Genomic DNA, 20,466 nt, shown 5'->3' on the forward strand with positions numbered 1-20,466 from the left:
CTGATCAAATCCGCTCTAGTTTTTTATGCTGAATTATTATTACATTTTTCCGAAAATTAGTCATTTAAGTCAATATAACCCATTGACTTATATGTAACCTCGACAGGTCTGAGATGCCAGATTTTTAGATTCGGACTTTCCCATCCTCAGGGTTTAATAAATTCAGAAAAATATGTGATTTTTTAAAAGTCTGATTTTATTAAAAAAAATCACAAATTTTTGCATTCGGAGTTTAGTAAATAACCCCCTAAGTGTTTCTAACCAAATTGGCTAATGGGCTATGGTCTAATTGGTTATTTATGTAACAGATGTATTGAATTGTGATTGGTTTTAACACTGGGAGGGTTTATCTGAAATTAAGTATAAATTTCTGGAGATGTGTCCCATTTGGGATTGTCTATGACTAAGTGCTAGGTAAGCATGAAACGTGTTAGGCTCCATGTGGAGTTGTTTTTGATGTTTTAATATTATGAAATAATACATTTTTTAACAATATATAAGTTTTTGAGAAATCTATAAAATACAGACTATATTTTTTTCTTTGTGTGAAGCAAATACTATTTCCTAGTCTCATGTATTAGAAGTGTTAACCATCTCTTTTGGGTCCCCCTTGTTTCGCAAATCATAATACTGAAACTCAAGAAATTCATGATACAACAACTAATTTCTGTTATTTTTGCTTAAAATGACCCTTACAGATAGACCATAGAGCTGAAAAACACATTTTGCTGCAATGCACGATCTTTGGATTACAATATATATAGATATCAACTACTGTCTGACATATTTTTGTCAAATTAATACAAAGGGGAATATGTCTACTAGCCTGTGTAACAAAATATTACAGAAGTCCACAAGATATTTTTTGGACTTAATATTGTTAAGCCTTTGGGGAAAACTTTCATAAAACTATTTCCATTAAAGCATTTCAAGGTAACATAAATGTTATTACTGCACTAGCAATCTTAAATATCCTTTCTGTTATCAGAGGACATTCGGCTGATGAAGGTAAGAAAGCCTATTCATGTCAGCTTTTCAAAACAATTGTTTGGATGGCTTTTATAATAAAAGAAAATGTTTTATCTACAGTTACTGAGGCATGATTTACAAATGAAAACCCTATTGCTCCATTTGTCAAACCTTTTTTTTTTTTGCTTATTTCTATGCTGGGATTCTTCAATACGACAAGAAAATATGCCTGAAAGAGACACTTACACTTACAATTCAGGGTAATGTTTCTATACAGATTTGCTGTTTACTGTATAAATGTCATTAGAGCAGTGTGTGCTGAACAAATATTTTATCTCCTGCACGTTCGGTTATCCTGCATAATGCTGGGAAAGGCATATTGCTTGTGATATCTGGACACAGTGTTCATGGCCATCTTTAAAAATAAAATATAAAGAATTAATGAAGTGCAGTTGTTGTCTTGTCTGCAGTGTTGGTTGGGGGCAAGAAACAAAATCCTATTACATTTTAAGATTTAGAAAACCCTAAATATTAGATTAATACATTTTCTGTAAGCAAGTATTACTTGCCACCTTTATAATATTGCCTTTGTGGCTTTATAACTTTCAAATCTAACAAGAAGTACCAGTGTGTGAACCACTGCACATATTCAACATGTTAAACTGCTTGTGAAACTCCACCTACTGTGTTAGGTGGCACTAGGGAGAATATATGTATTGCCCAATACCTTGTTGGCTGGCACAGGGTGCACCATTTTTAAATTTTGTTGCAATTTGCTTCACATGTGCATCCCTAAGCAAAACTCTTTGTGCATCAAGAATGGAGCAGTTTAAATGCAAAAGACCATCAATAATGCAAGCAGTAGTGAAAATAATCAAAGATAAAAAAGACGTAATTAGGAAAAGAAAAAAAGCCTAACACATTTCGAGCCTGGGGCATTTACTTAGAACAGCCTAATGTTACTTATGGGCAATTACTCATAGGTTCATAAGAAAATGCCCTAAAAGGCACAAAACGCGTTAGGTTTTCCTCTTTGTCCTAATGAATAAATTTTAATCTAGAATTATTTTCATTGCTACTTGAATTATTAATGGTCCATTGATTTTAAACTGCTTTATTCATGACAATATGTAGTCCACAGGCTGGGGTACCATCTATTAATTATTGACATTAAGACTTTATTAATTGTTGTTGAACGTTTTTTCATCTTCAGAAGCAGAGCTTGCTGTATATACACCTTTTACCCTTCTTACATCAGCAGTGAAGTGCAAATAGAGCCTCGCCCTGTATGTTCTTCTACATTTGGCAAAGATGCATAAAGATTGTTAGGGAGGCACATAGGCATTCCCTAGAAAATAGGCATCCCTTATAACACCAGAATTTGCAACTTTGAAAAATTGGGGATCCCTGTAATTGATGCCTATCTATGACATGTTTTGAGAAGGGGATTCCTTTGCACTCGTGTTCACATTGTGACAAATGTTTAAGCCAGTGTAGCATACAGTCAATGCAATGGGTGCACTACTCTGTATGGCACGTAAGGAGCTCCATAAAATGGCAAGCAATCCAGCTTAATATACAAAATAAAAGTACTTCTTACAAATTAGGGAAATGTCCCTTTAAGGAAAAGTGTCTGTAACTGTAGATAGCTATAAAGTTGTGCATTGTGTAAAAAATTTTACACTCTGAGGAAGTGCCATGTGGCACGAAACGCTTCAGTAGTAGTATATGCACTTATATGCACTGATTTAAAGCTAACATGCTATTTATATTTGTCAACAAATAAAGACATTTTTTATTCATCATGATTTGGCATGTCAAAGAAGTTCGTATTGGTTAAAGTGTTGGAATGGTTCCAGTGCCAGGGAGCAGGTAGCTTGAGGCACGAATAAAGTACCAATTTTTTCACCATAATCGGAGTGCTGCTGAAGTATTTTCTTGTACGTGAACCAGACCTGGGCAGACAGGGCCACAGACGGCACCCGACGCTGCAAAGAGCGGTGAGAGAGTGTGTGTGTAGCACTACTTTGTGTTTTTTAGGTCGCTGGACACGTGATCACTGGAATACAGCACTTACACATATGGTAATAGATCCAGCTAAACATTTAGCAAAACTTGACAAGTACTTATGCTGTTGGGAACATATCAGCTTTACTATTGTTTATTAGTCCAGTAGGTTTATAGATTTTAATAGTATTGTTTGTTTGGGGGGAAGGATAATGATTATATATATCATTCCAAATATTTTAAAATTCAACCTTCTGATTCCAGATGATTCTTCTCTAAATTAGCACTGTTTTTCTGCCTCTGTTCGTCTTCTTTTTGATTTGTTCCTTCTTTCTTCGCTGAAATTGCCACTGACTCCGATAGACCCCTTGTACTTATACAAACCCCTTCACAAGACATTAATTGGAGGGCTGCAGTTTATTGGCTAAGCAGTATCAGGTGATCACATTGGTGATATGATCAGGTATAACATTAACAGGAAGAACAGTTGTTAGCTGGTATTAATATATCATAGAAATGTGTAAGCATTAGTATTCCACATAATAATGTGTTTGGCTAGAAGTAGTTTTTTTTTAGTATTACTAAAGATTAAAAGCCGGTAGTTATAAGAAAGTACACCAACACCCAACCAAACCACAACCACAGATTGTAAACACTAGCTCACCAAATATCTGTTTTGCAATATAAACAAATGTACAAACAACATGTAAAAACAATAAATATAATAACAAATATAAACAATAACACATATAATTACTAAAAAAAGCACACTTTTGGATCCTGATTTGGTACCTCACTACTCCCCTGACTATGTCCTGGTTCTTCCGCATTCCTCCTGTTTATGTTCTGGTTCCCTTGCTTGCCCAGAACCTCTGCCCTTGGCAGCATCCAAGTAGCGGAGGATTCCTCCCGAAGCAAAAGGAGGCTGTTATAGGGAGAAGTGTGAGCCGTGACCTAAACCTTGGCCCTTGTTTTGGGTTTAGATAGAACATAAATTCCTAAACAGTTTTGGGGAAACTTTAAATTTGGGCAGTTATCTGGGCAACTTTCAAACCCAATTGTAATGATGGGCAAATTCCACGATTCGCCGCCGGCAAATAAATTCACGAAACCGCCGTGAAAATTCACCAACGAAAATTCGCCGGCATCAAAAAAAATTGACGCCGGCGCAATTTCGCCAGCGAATATGCAGCGGCATCCAAAAAGCAGACGCGGTATCAAAAAAGAAACGCCGGCGCCGTTTCGCAAATTTTTGCCGTTTCTCGAATTTCACTGGAAATTCAAGATTTTTTCTGCGAAACGCCCCAAATTCGCGCATCAATACCCAATTGCAAGAATTCTTCATAACATAACTGGTTAAACCTGTTTTAAGAAATTAATTCAAGAACTTCCCACACAAAGGGAAACATAGATTTCATTGCAAGCTAAAGCCAATCAATCATTTATAACAATAAGCATATGTCTAGGAAATTAACCATTGTAACAAAGCTTAATATTTGGAATTGCTGATCATTTTACTGAGAATATAATAGAATAACAGGAATGAAAAATGTTGCATGTTGTCAGAGAATGGTTATTTTTTGTACGCCTGAGGCAACTTGTCAGGAATCTAACAGCTGCCATGTTCTTTTCTTGGATACAGAAGAGAGAGGTTACAAGGGTAGAAGAAGGAAAGCGAATGAATACGTCACTCCCTTTATTTCAATCTTCTATATGAATTTTCTATATAAATATATAGAAATGATATATACTGTACATATAGAATTCCCCTTGGCTATTGGTTCTCCTTTTGATTTAATAGAGCAGACTTACTTCATCAATTGTACAGTAAATGGTAGAAAGAAAAAGAAAGCTTCTGTCTCCTTCACAAATTATGTTGTTGAGCACTGTTTTTTATAACATTTCTAAATTAAATTAAAAATTTTTACTTTTATCACCAGTAGTCTTTTAACCATTTTTCCTCTTGATTTAATCTTTCTCCTTCCTTTATTACCCATGCTACCACAGTTCTCTATTCAAGAGAACAATTAACTGAATCTGTCCCGCGAAACATTGAAAAATTTGCAAAACACGTTGAAGTCAATGGGCGTCAAAATAATTTTGATGTGCAACCATTCTGACACGAGCGTCAATTTTTTAACGTGCAACTCTTTTGTCCAAATGCAAGTCAATGGGTGTTCGAAAACCTTTTTCGGACAATTTTGTTTTTTGTCGCAGCAAATTTTCACAGCCGTTTCACGAAAACATTTGTGGGCGGTGAAATGCGGATATTCTCCGCAAATCCATGCCTGCCGAATAAATTCACCCATCACTATTTATAATTGCCTTATGCTATGTCATAATTTATTTTTTCATGAAAATCCCAAATTGGAGAACAATGCAGCAATACAACCATTTTGCACTTTGGGATAATTTCCTTGACACACAGCTGATATACTTGATTGGTCACCAATATCAGTAAATTTTTATTCATCACTAAGCTTAAATTAATATCATTACAGCTTAATACATCTGTACTTTCTAGGGATGCACTGAATTCCGAAACAGGTTCGTAATTTGGATAAATCCAAGTCCTTATCAGCAGGATTTGGGTGAATCCAAGTGCCTGGTCAAACTGACTTTAGGTCACATGATTAAATAATTCACAAATGTTTTTCCACATGCTAAACTTGCCTCTTTTTAGGGTTGGGATTCATGAAATATTGGGGATTCATCTGAATCCCAAAAAAGTTTAATTTACTGTTAGACTGCTGTCAAAATATGGTCACAGTGCAGCCAGGGTAAAAAGGTTGCTAATCTGCATTAGCACTTGCACTAAACTGACTCATTTTAATTAATAGCAAGCTATTATCACTTGCTATAACATGCGGTTACAATACACTTTTCATAAATCTCTGGTCAAAAAACAAATAACTAACAAGGGTGACAAGGGTGATAGCTTGACCCTAGGCTTCCAGCCAACCTCTGACCATACCTCAATGTAAAAGTATATACAAGCATCTATCTGTAGTAGAACACTTTCCAGTGTAGCAGTAGACTAAATATTAATTCTTTGTATATTATAACCAATTATAACTAATATTATAACACCATTTCTACACGCTGGCCTTGAGGTTATCCCTGTACCATTTTTCTTTCTTCCTCCTGTAGAAAAATCGGATTCCTATCTGATTGCATGCAATAGCTTTTCCATTTCAAATAAAATTTTAGAAGAGTGCAAAAGTATCAGCCTTGCTTTTTATTCTTGCATTTGAAAGCCTGGTATATTTGCATTGTTCCCCCTGTGCAATAGATTCAGTATATAAAACTGATTGTGAGCTGTCAGTTATCTCTTCTTCAGTTCTGTGGGTTGAAATAGATGCTTCGGACAATTTACCTAGAAGCATAGCTATTATGCATTAAATGTAACCCACCAGTACAACCACCAAGTATTTCTGAAAACTACTTTACAGTCCAATGTTTATGACATAAGTATCAGTTTTAAGAGAATGTGTATTCTTCTGTCTAATGTCTCTATTTATCATTGATAGTGGAAGTCAACTACTATGTCTGACCTTTAAAATGTCACTGTTGTTTTTTATTTAATCTTTCTTGAATTACTTATTTTCATCTCTTTATAAGTTTGAATGTTGCTATAACTTAACCCCTACCATATATGTAACAAAGGACAAAAGCTTGCCCACATACATTAACACAAAGCCACTAATAAGGTGTATGCTTTTAAACAAGTGAAAATATGACCTGCTGATTTGTAATTGCAGGTGACTAGACCCAAATCAAGTCTTGTGACTTTATTAACTCCCCCCAAATATGTTATTGGGAACCATGACTATTGTAATATATCCCTTAGTCATAGACTAAGGGAGTGATTCCCAAAACACGTTAGGTGGATACATCCGCAGCCTGCCACAATCATTTTTTAACTGGAGTGCCATCCGGTCAATTTTTTGTTTTGCCATTGCTATAGTGGGGACTGAGAACCTGGTCCCTAGGAGCTATCAGGAACAACTGGGAGCTTGGAGCAGTCTCTTTTCTTTTTGGGTTTACAAACTTATTTGAGCAAAAGAATTATTAAGTATCCACCATAGTTCCCCTTTGACAGCATATCAGATTTGGAAAAGTAAAATTAAGAAGGTAGTCTTATGAATGTGGAAGAAAAAGTAAAATACGTTGACAACAATGATTCACCATATGGAATATAATGTTTAATTGCTTTGTACTCTTTTTTTAAAGTGACAATAATGTTCCAACTAATTAAAGACCAGCTGCTACTAAAAAAGCCATACAATTAAAAATCAGGAAGCAGGTAAACAACCTTTCTGCCAACAAGCCGAGGGAACCACCTTCTGTCAAATATAGGAAGCATTATCGTTGGTTTTATTTTGTAATTAGTTGTCATATTGCTTTTCATAATAGATGAAGATGAAGCATTCTGTAATTGGAAAGTAAGAAAACATAGTATTTAACAATTTCTCAAAAAAAATGAAGATTCAGCTTTAGTTTTCTCCTAAACAGTATGAAAACACTTTCACAACTCATAAATAGTTATTAAAAACAAGCTTGAGCAAATAAGAATGGAATTGTACAACAGATTTTTACAGAATAAAATACTTACAGTATACTATGCAAATATAATATTGATTAATTAAGTGGTCATGTGCATTATATTAACAAAGAGCAAATGATTACCTTTGATTGATATACGGCACATGAGTATGTGCACATTACATACAATACGGGAAAAATGTAAATGTCATTTTGATGTCATTTTAATTTCCTTGAAATTAATTTTACAATGTATGCATATACAATTTTTGTTATTGAAAAATAATTTCATTATTCCCTCATTGCTGCTTGGATTCTTTATATATAACAATGCAGAATACTATTATTTTCTAATTATCTAGCAACTACATCAATGCACAAACTTCCTTGACGTCTGTGTTTGCTATGTGCTCATCAGTTTTCCATAATGTTTAACATAAACACCTCTTTATTGTATACTAGTATGAGTGTGCTTGTCACTCTTATTCAAAAATACTAACGTTGAGGGAAAATCAAGTCATAAAGGTGTAGGGCAAAGACAGAGAGAGAAACATACAGAGATACAGTTTATAAAAAGAGAGATATTGCTGAAAAAGGGCATCAGCAATCGTATTAGTCTCTCCCGGCACATGACCAGCTTTAAACCAAATCTTGTATTCCAAACATTTTAGTATCAGGTACCAAAGTAGGTTGATAACTGGTAGAGAAGTAGCTGCAATGCTGTTAGTAGTTAGGACTACTGCCATGTTGTCAGAATAAAAAAAAAAAAAAAAACTTTTTTGTTAGCCAAACCTGGCCCCCAAATTTCTACCATCACTACAACTGGTAATATTTCCAAACATGAAATATTATGATACAACTGAATGGGGTTTTACAATAGTTGAACACCATTCCCATGGGTATGATCCTGCAGGCAAAATTACATTTTCTCGAAATGAACTGCTGCTGCCGTAGCGTTACCTTCTTTGCCTGTAACATGTAGCCCACCAACAAACAAATCATTGAGCTTTTCCCTGGATAATCTACACTGCATGGCTTGTAAATCAATTTCAATCGTCAAGAATTTCAGTGTGGTTACAGGACCCTCTGTCTTCTCAACCACAACCGGGACCCTAAAGCGAGTAAAAACTGACAACAGTACTTGAAGTGTGACTAGGCATTCGATAGAGTTAGACCTTCCTACACAGAAAAAAATATCCAAATAATGAATGATGGAGTTAGAGCTGGCTTTCTCCCTAGCAAAAAAGCCTCAAAGTGTACACATGATATGGAGCAGCCCATGGGTAACTACCTATCAGTGTATACCCTTCATTCCAATTTGCACCCCAGAACATGTATGCAATCAGGGTGCACTGGCAGCAAGCACAATGTGTCCACTTTTGCCATCAGTGCCCCCCGTGCCATATTTGTGTACCATGCGAATAGCATCATCAAATGAGGCATAACACACCTTCAGCAGTTCCTGAGCTATACCATAATTTACTGAGGATCCCTTTGGATGTGAGAGATAATATATTAGCCTGAATTTGCCAGTCTCCTTTTTGGGGACCACCCCAAGGGGTACAACAGCAGCTCTGACACTGACGGGAACAAAAAGGACCAGTCATTTTTCCAAACTGAACCTCCGTATCCAGTTTTTCACTCACAAAGTAAAAGGCAGAGTTGGAGCAAGAGAATTAGACAAGAGAAGGAATGAGAGGTTTAATCTACCCCTTCTGCTTCCACTTTATCAACATTAAAAGGGAGAAAAATGACTGCTCATTTGCAAATGCTGCCCCAATTGTAGTCACTCTAAAATGGACACAATTGTTGCACATATTGATATTATTAACACACTTCTTGTACCTCCACATAAGTGCCATTGTGCCCTCTCAGTCTGTGCTCACGTGATCGTGTTAATGCTACAACATTATGATCAGCCTATTAAATAAATATCCTGTGAACACGCAAGACATAATTGTATAATAGATACAATCGGCACATGGGTCAAAATTCAAGCAGGGACAAGCCCTTGCTGAGTTTATTTGCAAAGTACAACGGTTCGCGGTAAACCCCTTTGTCAAGCATGTGTGCCAAAAAGACTTAATTGTACCAGAGTGTTCACTCAGCTGAGTGGTATAAGATTTTGTAGTGATAAATTGCAATATTAATAGCATTGCACATGCAACCCAACATTTGGCTATTAGAGAATGAGAACTTCTAGGCAGCACCACAAATAAACTCTGCTTTGGTGAAACCCAATGTGGAACTGTTCAGCAGAAAGCAGTGCCAATGGGAGGTATTCCTTCAGCCTCTTTGCACAAGGCATTTTTATCAGATACTCAGCATTTATTTAAGTTTATTTTTGTTCTTTTTAAGTTATTTTTACAAAGCATGATAGAAAAGGATTTTGAATTATTTCTTAGGGCGACAGCTCCCTTTTAATAACTTCCTGCCAAGCACTGATAAAAAGACAACTTTTACCTCGGTACTCACTTGGCAGCTCTGGCCGTTATCACTTAATAAGGGTCAAGTACTGTCTCTGAAGAAGAAACATCTGTCCTCGATTTACAGTATGGTTTAGTCTTACTTTGGATGTGACGGAAGTGACATAAGTGCATGTGATATCATGTACCCAGAAGCATAGTGTTCACTCTCATTCTATAGGATATTTACCTTTTGTACATCAGAATTCCCATTGATAAAGGCTGTTAGGCTGAAATGTCGGGGTAGTTCTAATTTTTGGCGAATATTTCCTCTACTTGTTATTCTTATTTGTTTGGCTTACAATTGGTGGTATGTATTCTACCTCTGGTTAGATTATTGGACTTGCATTGGATTTGTATATATGCACAAATTGTATCCAACATTGTTTGGTATAATGTGTACGATTTCTGATTTTTATATAGTGAATAAAGTACCCCCTCTTGTAAAATATAAGGATATTATAAGTTACCGAGGAGTTTCATGACCATATAAAAACACGAGGCCGAAGGCCGAGTGTTTTTATACAGATCATGGAACTCCGAGGTAACTTCTAATATCCTCATATTTTACAACTGGGGGTACTTTATTAATTATAATACACAAATTTTAGTGAGTCATGTGACAGAAATTACATCACTACTCACCGTTTATAACTGATGACATCACTACTCACCGTTTATAAGGATATAATTTACAAGATATTCAAGGCTTTTGTGTATTATAAAGATATTAATGTTGTATACCACCTGTCTTTGTGGATTTTTAAGTGTACAAGACCATTAAATGGAAATTTCCACTAGTATGTACCTGCCATGCTTTCTTATTGGCACTTTGAACCGAATCACTCAATTAAAATTGGCACCATATGTCCTTCCGGCCTTTACATATACTTGAGGCTGATCATATATTAATTTGTAAATAATAATATAAACTAAACCATATTTAGGTACCCCAAAGCCTTGTACAAATTGTTTGCACAAATATGACCAAAAGCTCTGTAACAATAGTATAAAATAATACATTAATGTTCTGTAGCTTTATAAAAATATGCTGCATAAGCAGTAAAGTCTTTTAAACTAGCTAGTGCTACAGCATTTTGCAAGGCTTTTGGGAACAATTCAAAAAAAAAAAGTATAAGCTATTTTTATTGTGCTGATGCAAAACATGTATAGGTGTTAACAAGTGTATAACTTAATCCAAGTTAAATGGAGCATTTAATGGTTATCAAGTCTGACGTGTCCATGCCTTCAATCTAAAATAAAAACATAAATCACACCACAAAAAAACTCAAATGCCCAAAGGACAAACTATTTGCATAAAATTCTATATTTATTCAGATTTGACAAAATACTGGCAGGGCACATAAGCTATTTTTGCCAAACACCAACTATCATAACAATCGTAATCTGTTTTAAGCCTGAGGGGGTTGAAATTTCCAGGAATTTCAACTGCCATACAAGCAGTTTTAAAAACTGTAGGGAATTCACAATTTATATGAATTACATATTTCTGTTATATTCCCTAATACCAAATGTAAAGCTTTAAGCAAGTACTGTATGTTACCAAAACAAACAGCTTATTATTTTGTATTCAGTTAAAACATGCTATATAGATTTGCAGAAAAACACTGCTGTGGGATTTCATAAAACTAAGGTACATACAAGAAAAGAAATTCATATTTGCTAAAACCAAGTTGATTTTCTACAAAATGATGTCACTTGGCAACATCAAATCTGCATGATCTTTGAACAAATAAAATGTGTATTAGATATAACTGCAGCATCCCAAACACTCTCATCAGTCATGAACAGAGTACATAATATTGAAACCTTTAAGTTTCTATTATATCTATTTTTTTGCTATTAACTTTTATTGATGCTTGACTACCCTGCTTGGTTTCTCTGGCTAACTGTTGGCGACTACCTGGCTGTATAAAGATTTCGCTGCCCTTCTAAATGTTCCTGTCTTTGGTCTGTCCATGGTTTCAAACTCCAGCTGCCAGCCCTGACCTTCAGCCTGATATCTACCCAGTGTGACTGCATCCCAATATTTTTGGAGTCCGCTAAATTTCATCAAATATATATATAACAGGTCATGTGTTTGTTATTCTTTTGTTATTCTTATTATTTACAACACCTATAATTATTTCATAGTGTATACCGTAAAGACTATGGAAGCAAAACTTGCTTTTTAACATTATAGTCTACAGTACATGCAATGAATGAAGAAAGTACAAAGGTATTTTCAGTTGCAAGTAGTAGTGTTTTGTTTCTCTTGCACACGGGGTGTCTATAAGAGCTTCTGCTCTACAAACCTTTTAGTTCAGCGTTGCACATCTTCTTGTGACAGCCTGTGGTGCTTAGGAAACTATCAAAGACCTAGCATTTATTTTTAGATTAAAAATCACTTTAACCCTGGAGTCTATAAAACCATTAATGGTATCAACAGAGTGGATGACTGCAGAGCACATTGTACAAAGACATAGTAGTTGTCTTAACCCACTTCTATTGATAAAGATCTGTAAGCATTGGGGTCCTGGGGATAGCTGAAGTGAGGCTCAACAAGTCCACTTAAAATGGAATTTATTATATTACTAAAATGACTAGTTTCACATACTGTGCAGTATTATATCTCTTTCTTTACAGCTGATGTTATGATAGTTCCCCTTAAAATATTTGCTGTTAGTAATTGTGCACTGCTGTTTCAAACTTCTGTACGCTATAAAGTAGGTTCTTTAATGAAGGCATAGCTGAAGAACACTCTACCTTCCTTAACAAGGAAAGTGTGAAGTTGTGGTTGGATGGCTGTATCATTCGACAACGGCAATTATCTCTGCCTCCCTCTAGAACAGAGCTGTCCAACTAGATGCTGTAACATTTGTAACATTTGCACTTAAGTAGATATTTACATTGGTTAAAAACATCAAATTCAGCCACTTCAAATGTTTCTAGGTTTAGTCCAGAGAAAGTAGGTCTGCTGTCAATTTCATAGAGGCAAACATACATTTTCAAAATGCAAGCTACATTCTTAAGGTGGGTGCCCTTTACTTAACCTTTAAATACATTTTGACTAATAATAGGAAATGGAATTCTAAGCTATTTTCCAAAATACATGAAATATAAAATTACATCAGTTTTAAAGTTTGTTGTTCCTGCTGAAAGCAGCATTTGTCCCCCGCTCTTCTTGGCACTCACTGACCTATGAAGATCTTTTTTTTTCTCTAAGCTGGTTTTTAAAAGTAATACGATTGTCATCTAAAACCTTATTCGTTAACTTAGTGTAGATAATTGTGCATATATAAAATAGCCTTGGTGGTATACTGACTGCATTGGAGTTTTAAGACCCTCTAAAGGAAGACCAAGATTAAGGGGCATATTTATCAAGGATCGAATTTGGAAGTAAAAAAATTTTGAAATTCGACCATTGAATTTGAGTACTTCGATAGTCAAAGTATTTTTTCCATCAAAAACGTCCGTATGCGATCGAAGTACGATAGAAGTAAAACCGTACGATGAAACGATTTAACTCTTAGAATCGAACAATTCGAAGGATTTTTAAAAAAAAAACCTTTGACTTCTCAAAACTTGCCCAAAAGCCTCAGATAGGTTCTAGGAGGTCCCCCATAAGCTAAAAAGCAATTCGGCAGGTTTAAGGTGGCGAGGTGTCAAAGTCAAAGTTTTTTAAAGAGTGGTCGGATTTTCGAAGGGGTTTCAATTCGAGTCAAAGTCTAATTTGGCCTATTCGATGGTCGAAGTACCCCAAAAATTACTTCGAAATTCAAAGTTTTGAAACTTCGACCTTTGATAAATCTGCCCCTAACTCCTATGGAAGCAGAAAAAAAGCCAAAGCCAGAATACACAGGTTGTTAGTGATCATCAATTTTAAAACATTTACAGACTTTGTTATTTGGTTGAAGACAAAAAAAGGTATATAAGCAAAATATATGCAGTGTAATTTAATAAATAGACATTATCAACAGCAAATATACATCTATATATAGAATACCACAACATTCATCTCCAGATGGCAGTTTATTTCATATCTGTCAGAACAGCTAATTGGTACAATTATCAAACACAATTTGTGCTTAGCTAAAATACCATGATATATTGTATATACTTTATAGAGGACAAGACATATTTAGCTGTTATATCGGTTTTCACCACTACAGTCATTTTTTTTTCCAAATGTTTCTTTATTGTCTTCAGAAAAAGGGGGGTTACAGAAGGCAAGATTGGGGGGAGACAAGGTTAATTCAACAGTTGTTTCAGTGCAGAAATTGCAGTTACAGGTTCACAGCAAGTCATTTCTGTATTACCAATAACGTTTCGCTCAGTTATGGTATATCAGCTTAACCTTCTCATCCTCTATTTACCCTTTTTCATGTCACCTTAAAATTTTCTAGCTAAGGTTTTCATGTGAGGCTATATTCAGGGTCGGACTGGGCTGAGGTGGCCCCGGGTCCCCCAGTCCGACCCTGGCTATATTGAGTTAAGTTATTTTGTATTAGACAGTTGATATCTTCTAATTTCCTGGTTTATTCTACCAGATTTTTCCAGTCACTCTTTAAGAGTTAATGTTTTTCCACCTTTTGGGAATCATAGCTAATGCTGCCCGAAGAAGGTGTAAGGTAAATTTGTCAGTTATTACCCCACCTTTCTTTTTGTCAATATGAAATAAAATCAGGGGTATATCTGTGTGTTGATATCTAGTCCCTGTTATTAGATAACGGTCTTACATTTTCTGGTACATAATACCACCTGGTGGTGATGTTGTAAATCATTTCTCGGATTCTAGAGGCCCTAAATGATTTATGTATATTTAACAGTATTTTCTTTAGAAGTGGATTAGGAAGTATAGGGGCAAATTTACTAAAGGGCAAAGTGCTTAACGCTAGCGAAAATTCACTAGCGTGATGTCATTTTGCCACTTCGCCGATTTACTAACGTGTGCTGGCTTAAATTCGCTAGCGACGTGGACCTACTCTAGTGCTACTTCGCACCCTTATGCCAGGCGAAGTTGTGCTCTGGCGAAGGGATGTAACTATGCTAATTCACTAACTATCGCCAGAGTTTATTTAGAGTATTTCGAGATTATTATTATTAACATGTATTTATATAGCGCCAACATTTTACATAGCGCTGTAAGTAAATGTGATTATACAACTAAATCACATGAATTATATATAGAACATATGGAGTTACATACATTACAATCAATACCGGTACAAAAGGTGAGGAAGGCCCTATGCAGAAAGAGCATACACTCTAAAGGGAGGGGAGTAATACACAAGGTGTTGGAGTGGGCAAGATCGAATTAAGTGGGTGAGAAATGTGGTACTGTATGTGGTGTTGCGTTTGGTAGTTAAGCACAGTGAGGGTAGGCTTCTCGAAAGAAGTGCTTTTTAAGAGATTTCTTGAAAGCAGAAAGGTTGGGAGAAAGTCGGACAGACCGTGGGAGAGAGTTCCAGAGGAGGGGTGCAGCCCTTGCAAAGTCTTGAATGGGAGCATGTGAGGAGGTAATGAGAGAAGAGTTGAGTAGCAGGTCAGTAGAGCGTAGTAAGAGGTTGGGTGAGTATATAGAGATCAGTTCAGAGACGTAGGGAGGGGCAGAGTTATGAAGTGCTTTGAATGTCAGGGTCATTAATTTGAATTTAATTCTGAGAGGTAGTGGAAGCCAGTGCAGGGATTGACAGAATGGTGTGGCAGAGGAGAAGCGGTTGCTGAGTTATTTGAGCCTCGCAGCAGTGTTCATTATGGACTGGAGAGGTGACAGTCTCTGGAGGGGAAGGCCAGTTACAGTAGTCTAGACGCGATATGACGAGAGAGTGGATAAGAATTTTGGCAGCATCTTGGGTGATAAATGATCGTATTTTGGATATGTTCCTTAGATGAAAGTGACATGATTTAATAAGTGACTGGATATGAGGAGTAAATGACAGGGCAGAATCTAGGATAACCCCAAGGCACCGGGCCTGGGGAGAGGGGGTGATAGTGGAATTGTTAGCTATGATGGATGATTCAGGGATGTTACTGGTGTTAATTGGAGGAAAGAGAACCATTTCAGTTTTAGAGAGGTTTATTTAAGGTCGCGTTGCGACATCCAGGTAGAGATAGTGGACAGGCAGGAGGAGACGCGAGTTAGCAGTTCTGGGTTGAGATCAGGAGATGAGAGATAGGTCTGAGTATCTTCAGCATAGCGGTGGTAGTGGAAACCATACGAGTTGATTAATTTGCAGAGGGAGGATATATAGAGGGAGAATAATAAGGGTCCCAGGACAGAGCCTTGAGGAACCCCAACAGAAAGAGGTAGGGGAGAAGATGCTACTCCATTGTAGGAGATACTGAATGAATGATTGGTGATATAAGAAGAGAACCAGGACAGGGCTGTGTCACAAAGGCCAAGCGAATGGAGGGACTGGAGGAGGAGAGGGTGATCTACAGTGTCAAATGCAGCTGAGAGATCAAGCAGTATTAGTAGTGAGAAGTGATTGTTGGCTTTAGCAGTTTAAAGGTCATTAGTTGGATCAGGGCAGTTTCAGTGGAGTGTTGTGGCTTAAAACCAGATTGTAGGAGGTCCAGCAGGTTATTGTCCGAGAGGAATGAGGTTAGTAGGTTGTAGACTAGGCGCTCAAGTAGTTTAGAGAAGAAAGGTAGCAGAGAGATAGACCGGAGGTTATCAAGATTGGAGGGATCAAGAGAGGGTTTTTTGAATGGGGGTGACAAGAGCATGTTTTAGTTGAGAAGGAAACAGTCCGGTTGAGAGCAAGAGATTGAATAGATGAGTTAAGGTTTTGATTAGACAAGGATTGATATTGCGGAGATGTTTTGAGGGAATTGGATCAAGCGGGAAGGTGGTAAGGTGAGAAGAGGCCAAAAGCTTTGAAACTTTCTCATCAGTGACAGGGGTGAAGGAGCACAGGAGAGACTGGGGAGTGTGGAGGGAGGGTGGTGGAAGTCTAGGGGGGTTGAGTAGTGTAATGTCCCTTCTGATAGTGTCAATTTTGTTTTTAAAGTGCTCAGCAATATCTTGAGCAGAGACAGATGTGCACAGAGGGGGTGGAGAAGGGAAAGGAGACTGTTAAAGGTGGAGAAAAGTTGTGCTGGTTTTTTTAGAAAGGGAGTTAATGAGTGAAGTAAAGTATGTTTGTTTGGCTTGAAAGAGGCTGGTGTTATAGGAGCGCAGGGCAGATTTGTAGCTCCAAAAGTCTAATTCTGAGTGGGATTTGCTCCAGTGATGCTCAAGTGCACGTGAGTGTCTTTGGAGCGCTTTTGTATGAGCAGTATGTCAAGGTTGAAGTGGTTTGGGTCTAGCAAAAGTCTTCACCAGTGGCAAATCTTTATGTATTAAAGTCATAACTCCTGTACTTTTCCTCTCTGGGTTATTGCTAGTGGCTGCAGTGAAATAGTGTTTAAACTTTAGTTGGGGTACTTTCCCACTCTTAAAATGGGTTTCCTGCAACATTACAATCTTTGCGCCCAGCCTCTTACATTCACCCACTATTTGCACCCTTTTCACAGGATTAATAATGCCATTAACTTTGTACCTTATGACGTTAAACTCCATGTCCTATGAAATCTATTCTTGCTCCATCACTAATACCATTTACCCATAACAGTACATTGCATTCAGAATATGTCTTACCTGTTGTAACCCTTGTCCAACAGGGGGAGGGGTAGGTAGGAAATAAGGTAGGGGTTGACTTTGTAACCCTAGGTTCCTGGTAGGCCATGCCAGACATCTGTGGGTGGATATTCAGTGGATATGGATTCAGGGAGACCTCTCTGATATTATTACATCTGTTTCTGTTCTCCATATCTTCCATTTGTCTTTGCATCTCCGTGATCATGCAGACTTGTGTGTTAACCTGAGAGTGGAGAAGTTTTTAATTTTGCACAAATTTTGTTCTGATTAGTCTCAATGGCCTCAGTGTGTGACGCAATGTTTATCACGTTTTTTTATTTTTTATTTCTTGCAGCTCCTCTTTTAATGAAGCCGTCATTTTCTGCAACATTTCCTTTAATTGGGTGTGGGATGGCAGGTTTGCTAGGTAATTATGGATATCTGGCTCTTGCTCACCTTCACTGTCCTGGTCTGAGGTGTCCCAGGTTATGTCAGCACATGTGCCTCTCCTAGCAGCCAGCGCTATTTTGGAAAGCGAGCACTAGGATTTTTTCTGCACAAAAACCGGTGCAAGCTCTTGCTGGGACAGCGTCTGCTTTCTGGCAGGTGTTCTTTCCCCTCTCCACCTGGATTTTGCCTGTTTTCCCCATCTTTATGATGTCTCAGGGCCTTTACTCGGTTTCAAATGCACGGAGCTCTCCTCTTAAGCAGCCATCTCTCTCAGTGGCGAGCCACGCCCCCAACATTACAGTAAATTACAGTAAATATTATGTAGTATTTTTTTTATTCAAGTTTATTACATTTTTATCAATGTTCATAAAAGAGAAAGAAGGTTTACATTCGATGCACTTATCCATTTGGCTTCGTTTTATACGATTACATTGTAATCTAAATGACATACACAATCCAATTCAGAATGCAAAACCTGACAAAATTGTTTTTGTACCATTTAAAATGCTATTGAAAACTAGTAGAGATCCGAATAATGGTGCTTAAATCATATGTTTGTTGTTTCATTCTCAGTGTATCCTCCTTCCATGATAGGAACTTTTGTATTATAGTAACACTTCTACTAGTTATATACAAGGAAACCCAATATACTGTAGAGCAGATATGTTCAAATTTGATCTGGAAATCCTTTGATGGAATTCATCCAGATGGCTGATTTGCAGGGCTGATCAATTATGAAAAATATCAGTCAAAATCAATATATATTATTGTCTAAGTTTCAGGCTTTATTATCCAACTGCAGCCAAAAGAAAAACTGATCTGGGATTTTGAATCCCATAAAATGCTATGAACAATGACACGTTTTGAAAGTGTTTTTCATGTGCAATTGATCAATATTGCTTTTGCCAGATTGATCAATGAAATTTGGGCAATTCAGTGTAAGTGAATTAATGAGTCAAAATATTTCAAGAATCTTATGGAATGAACTTATATTAAAGGAATTCACATGTACGCTCTTTTTGATTTACCCAACAATATGGCGTGGAATGGTGAACTGACTTGCCAACATTTCTGGTTTCTGATGTTGGTTGTGATTCAGGAGTTTTTTTCAGGTACAGTCTGAATGTCAAAATAGGTTTGCACAATATACAGAATAATTTATTCCTGTACATCTCTCTTGTTTTTCTGAAGCACTGAATTGAGTTCCTTGATTAGATTTGGAGGCAATTTTACATTTGATGCAGGAAACTGTTTGGTGAGCTGTTCTGCTGAATGTTCTTTTCCACCCACAATGTAATTGTTTTCATTATCAAGATTAATTAAACTGTGGTGTTTCTTTTTATTCGTAAGTTTTGATTCTTCTTTGCAATCAAAAATCTCAGCCAACATGGAGGATCTCAATTTCAAGGTAGGGCTGAGTTCCGGTGTGTAGGCTCCGTGGATTCTTTTCACTGTGTTGTCTTCTGAACCTAAATCCATATTCTTTATAAAGGTAAAGAAAAGAAAAGAAAGAATCTAGTGTTTACAATACATTCTACCATACATCTTTACAGCTAAATACAGTGTAAATACTAAAGGTGTTTAGACCATTAGTTTTCAGTACTGTACACATGATTTGCATTAGTGGATGTTGGGTGTAGTAGTCAAGTAAAAGGACAGGAATTAGGGACCTATCACAAACATTCAAATTACATTTTTTTCATGAATCTCAAAAAAATTGTTTTGCTATATCTATACAATTCAAGATTTCTTAAAGGAGAAGGAAAGCTCCAAGACAGTTTATTACCAATAGATTAGCCACAATAGTGGAAGCTATAACACTATATTTATTCTGCAGAATGCTTTACCATACCTGAGTAAACAGCTCTAGACACTGACTCTGTTTGTTCAGGATAGAAGCTGCCATATAAGCCTGGTGTGACATCACTTCCTGCCTGAGTCTCTCCCTGCTCACTAACAGCTCTGAGCTCAGATTACAGCAGGGATGGGAGGAGGGAGGGGGAGAGGAGCAAACTGAGCATGCTCAAGGCCGTGCCCTGGAGGTTTAAGCTGAAAACAGGAAGTCTGATACAGAAGCCCATGTGTACACAATAAAAGCAAAGAAATGTGGTGTTTCTTTGACAGAGGACTCAGAGCAGAATTACTATGAGGGTTTACTGGTGTATTTCTATAGACCTTTCTGATAAAGCTTACTTAATTTTAGCCTTTCCTTCTCCTTTAAGCGTTTAAACAACAAAAAACCTACGGTACAAAAAAGCTGGTGAGGTCCTATAGAAGTTTTTCTGGGGAGTTTATTCGCTAGTGATTGTCTGAAAAAAACTAAAATTTTTAGAATCTTTTGAGGTTTCCTATTGTTTAAGGACATTGTTCAATGGTTTTTTGTTTGTGGTTTTTATATTCTGATCT

At 36.8% G+C, this 20,466-nt stretch overlaps 1 protein-coding gene across 3 annotated transcripts in view; it reads right to left on the reverse strand.

Moving 5' to 3' along the window:
• Nucleotides 1-17,247: 17,247 nt before the first annotated feature.
• The window catches only part of arap2.S (ArfGAP with RhoGAP domain, ankyrin repeat and PH domain 2 S homeolog), a 144,750-nt gene continuing 141,531 nt past the window's right edge, over nt 17,248-20,466 (reverse strand). For all 3 annotated transcript variants that reach the window (XM_041579417.1, XM_018243085.2, XM_018243084.2), the window contains exon 33: nt 17,248-19,542. In XM_041579417.1, coding sequence (XP_041435351.1) covers nt 19,219-19,542 — 324 coding nt within the window. In that variant the 3' untranslated portion in view covers nt 17,248-19,218. The remainder of the gene's footprint in view (nt 19,543-20,466) is intronic.

Source organism: Xenopus laevis, chromosome 1S (assembly GCF_017654675.1).
Source record: "Xenopus laevis strain J_2021 chromosome 1S, Xenopus_laevis_v10.1, whole genome shotgun sequence".
NCBI lineage: Eukaryota > Metazoa > Chordata > Amphibia > Anura > Pipidae > Xenopus > Xenopus laevis.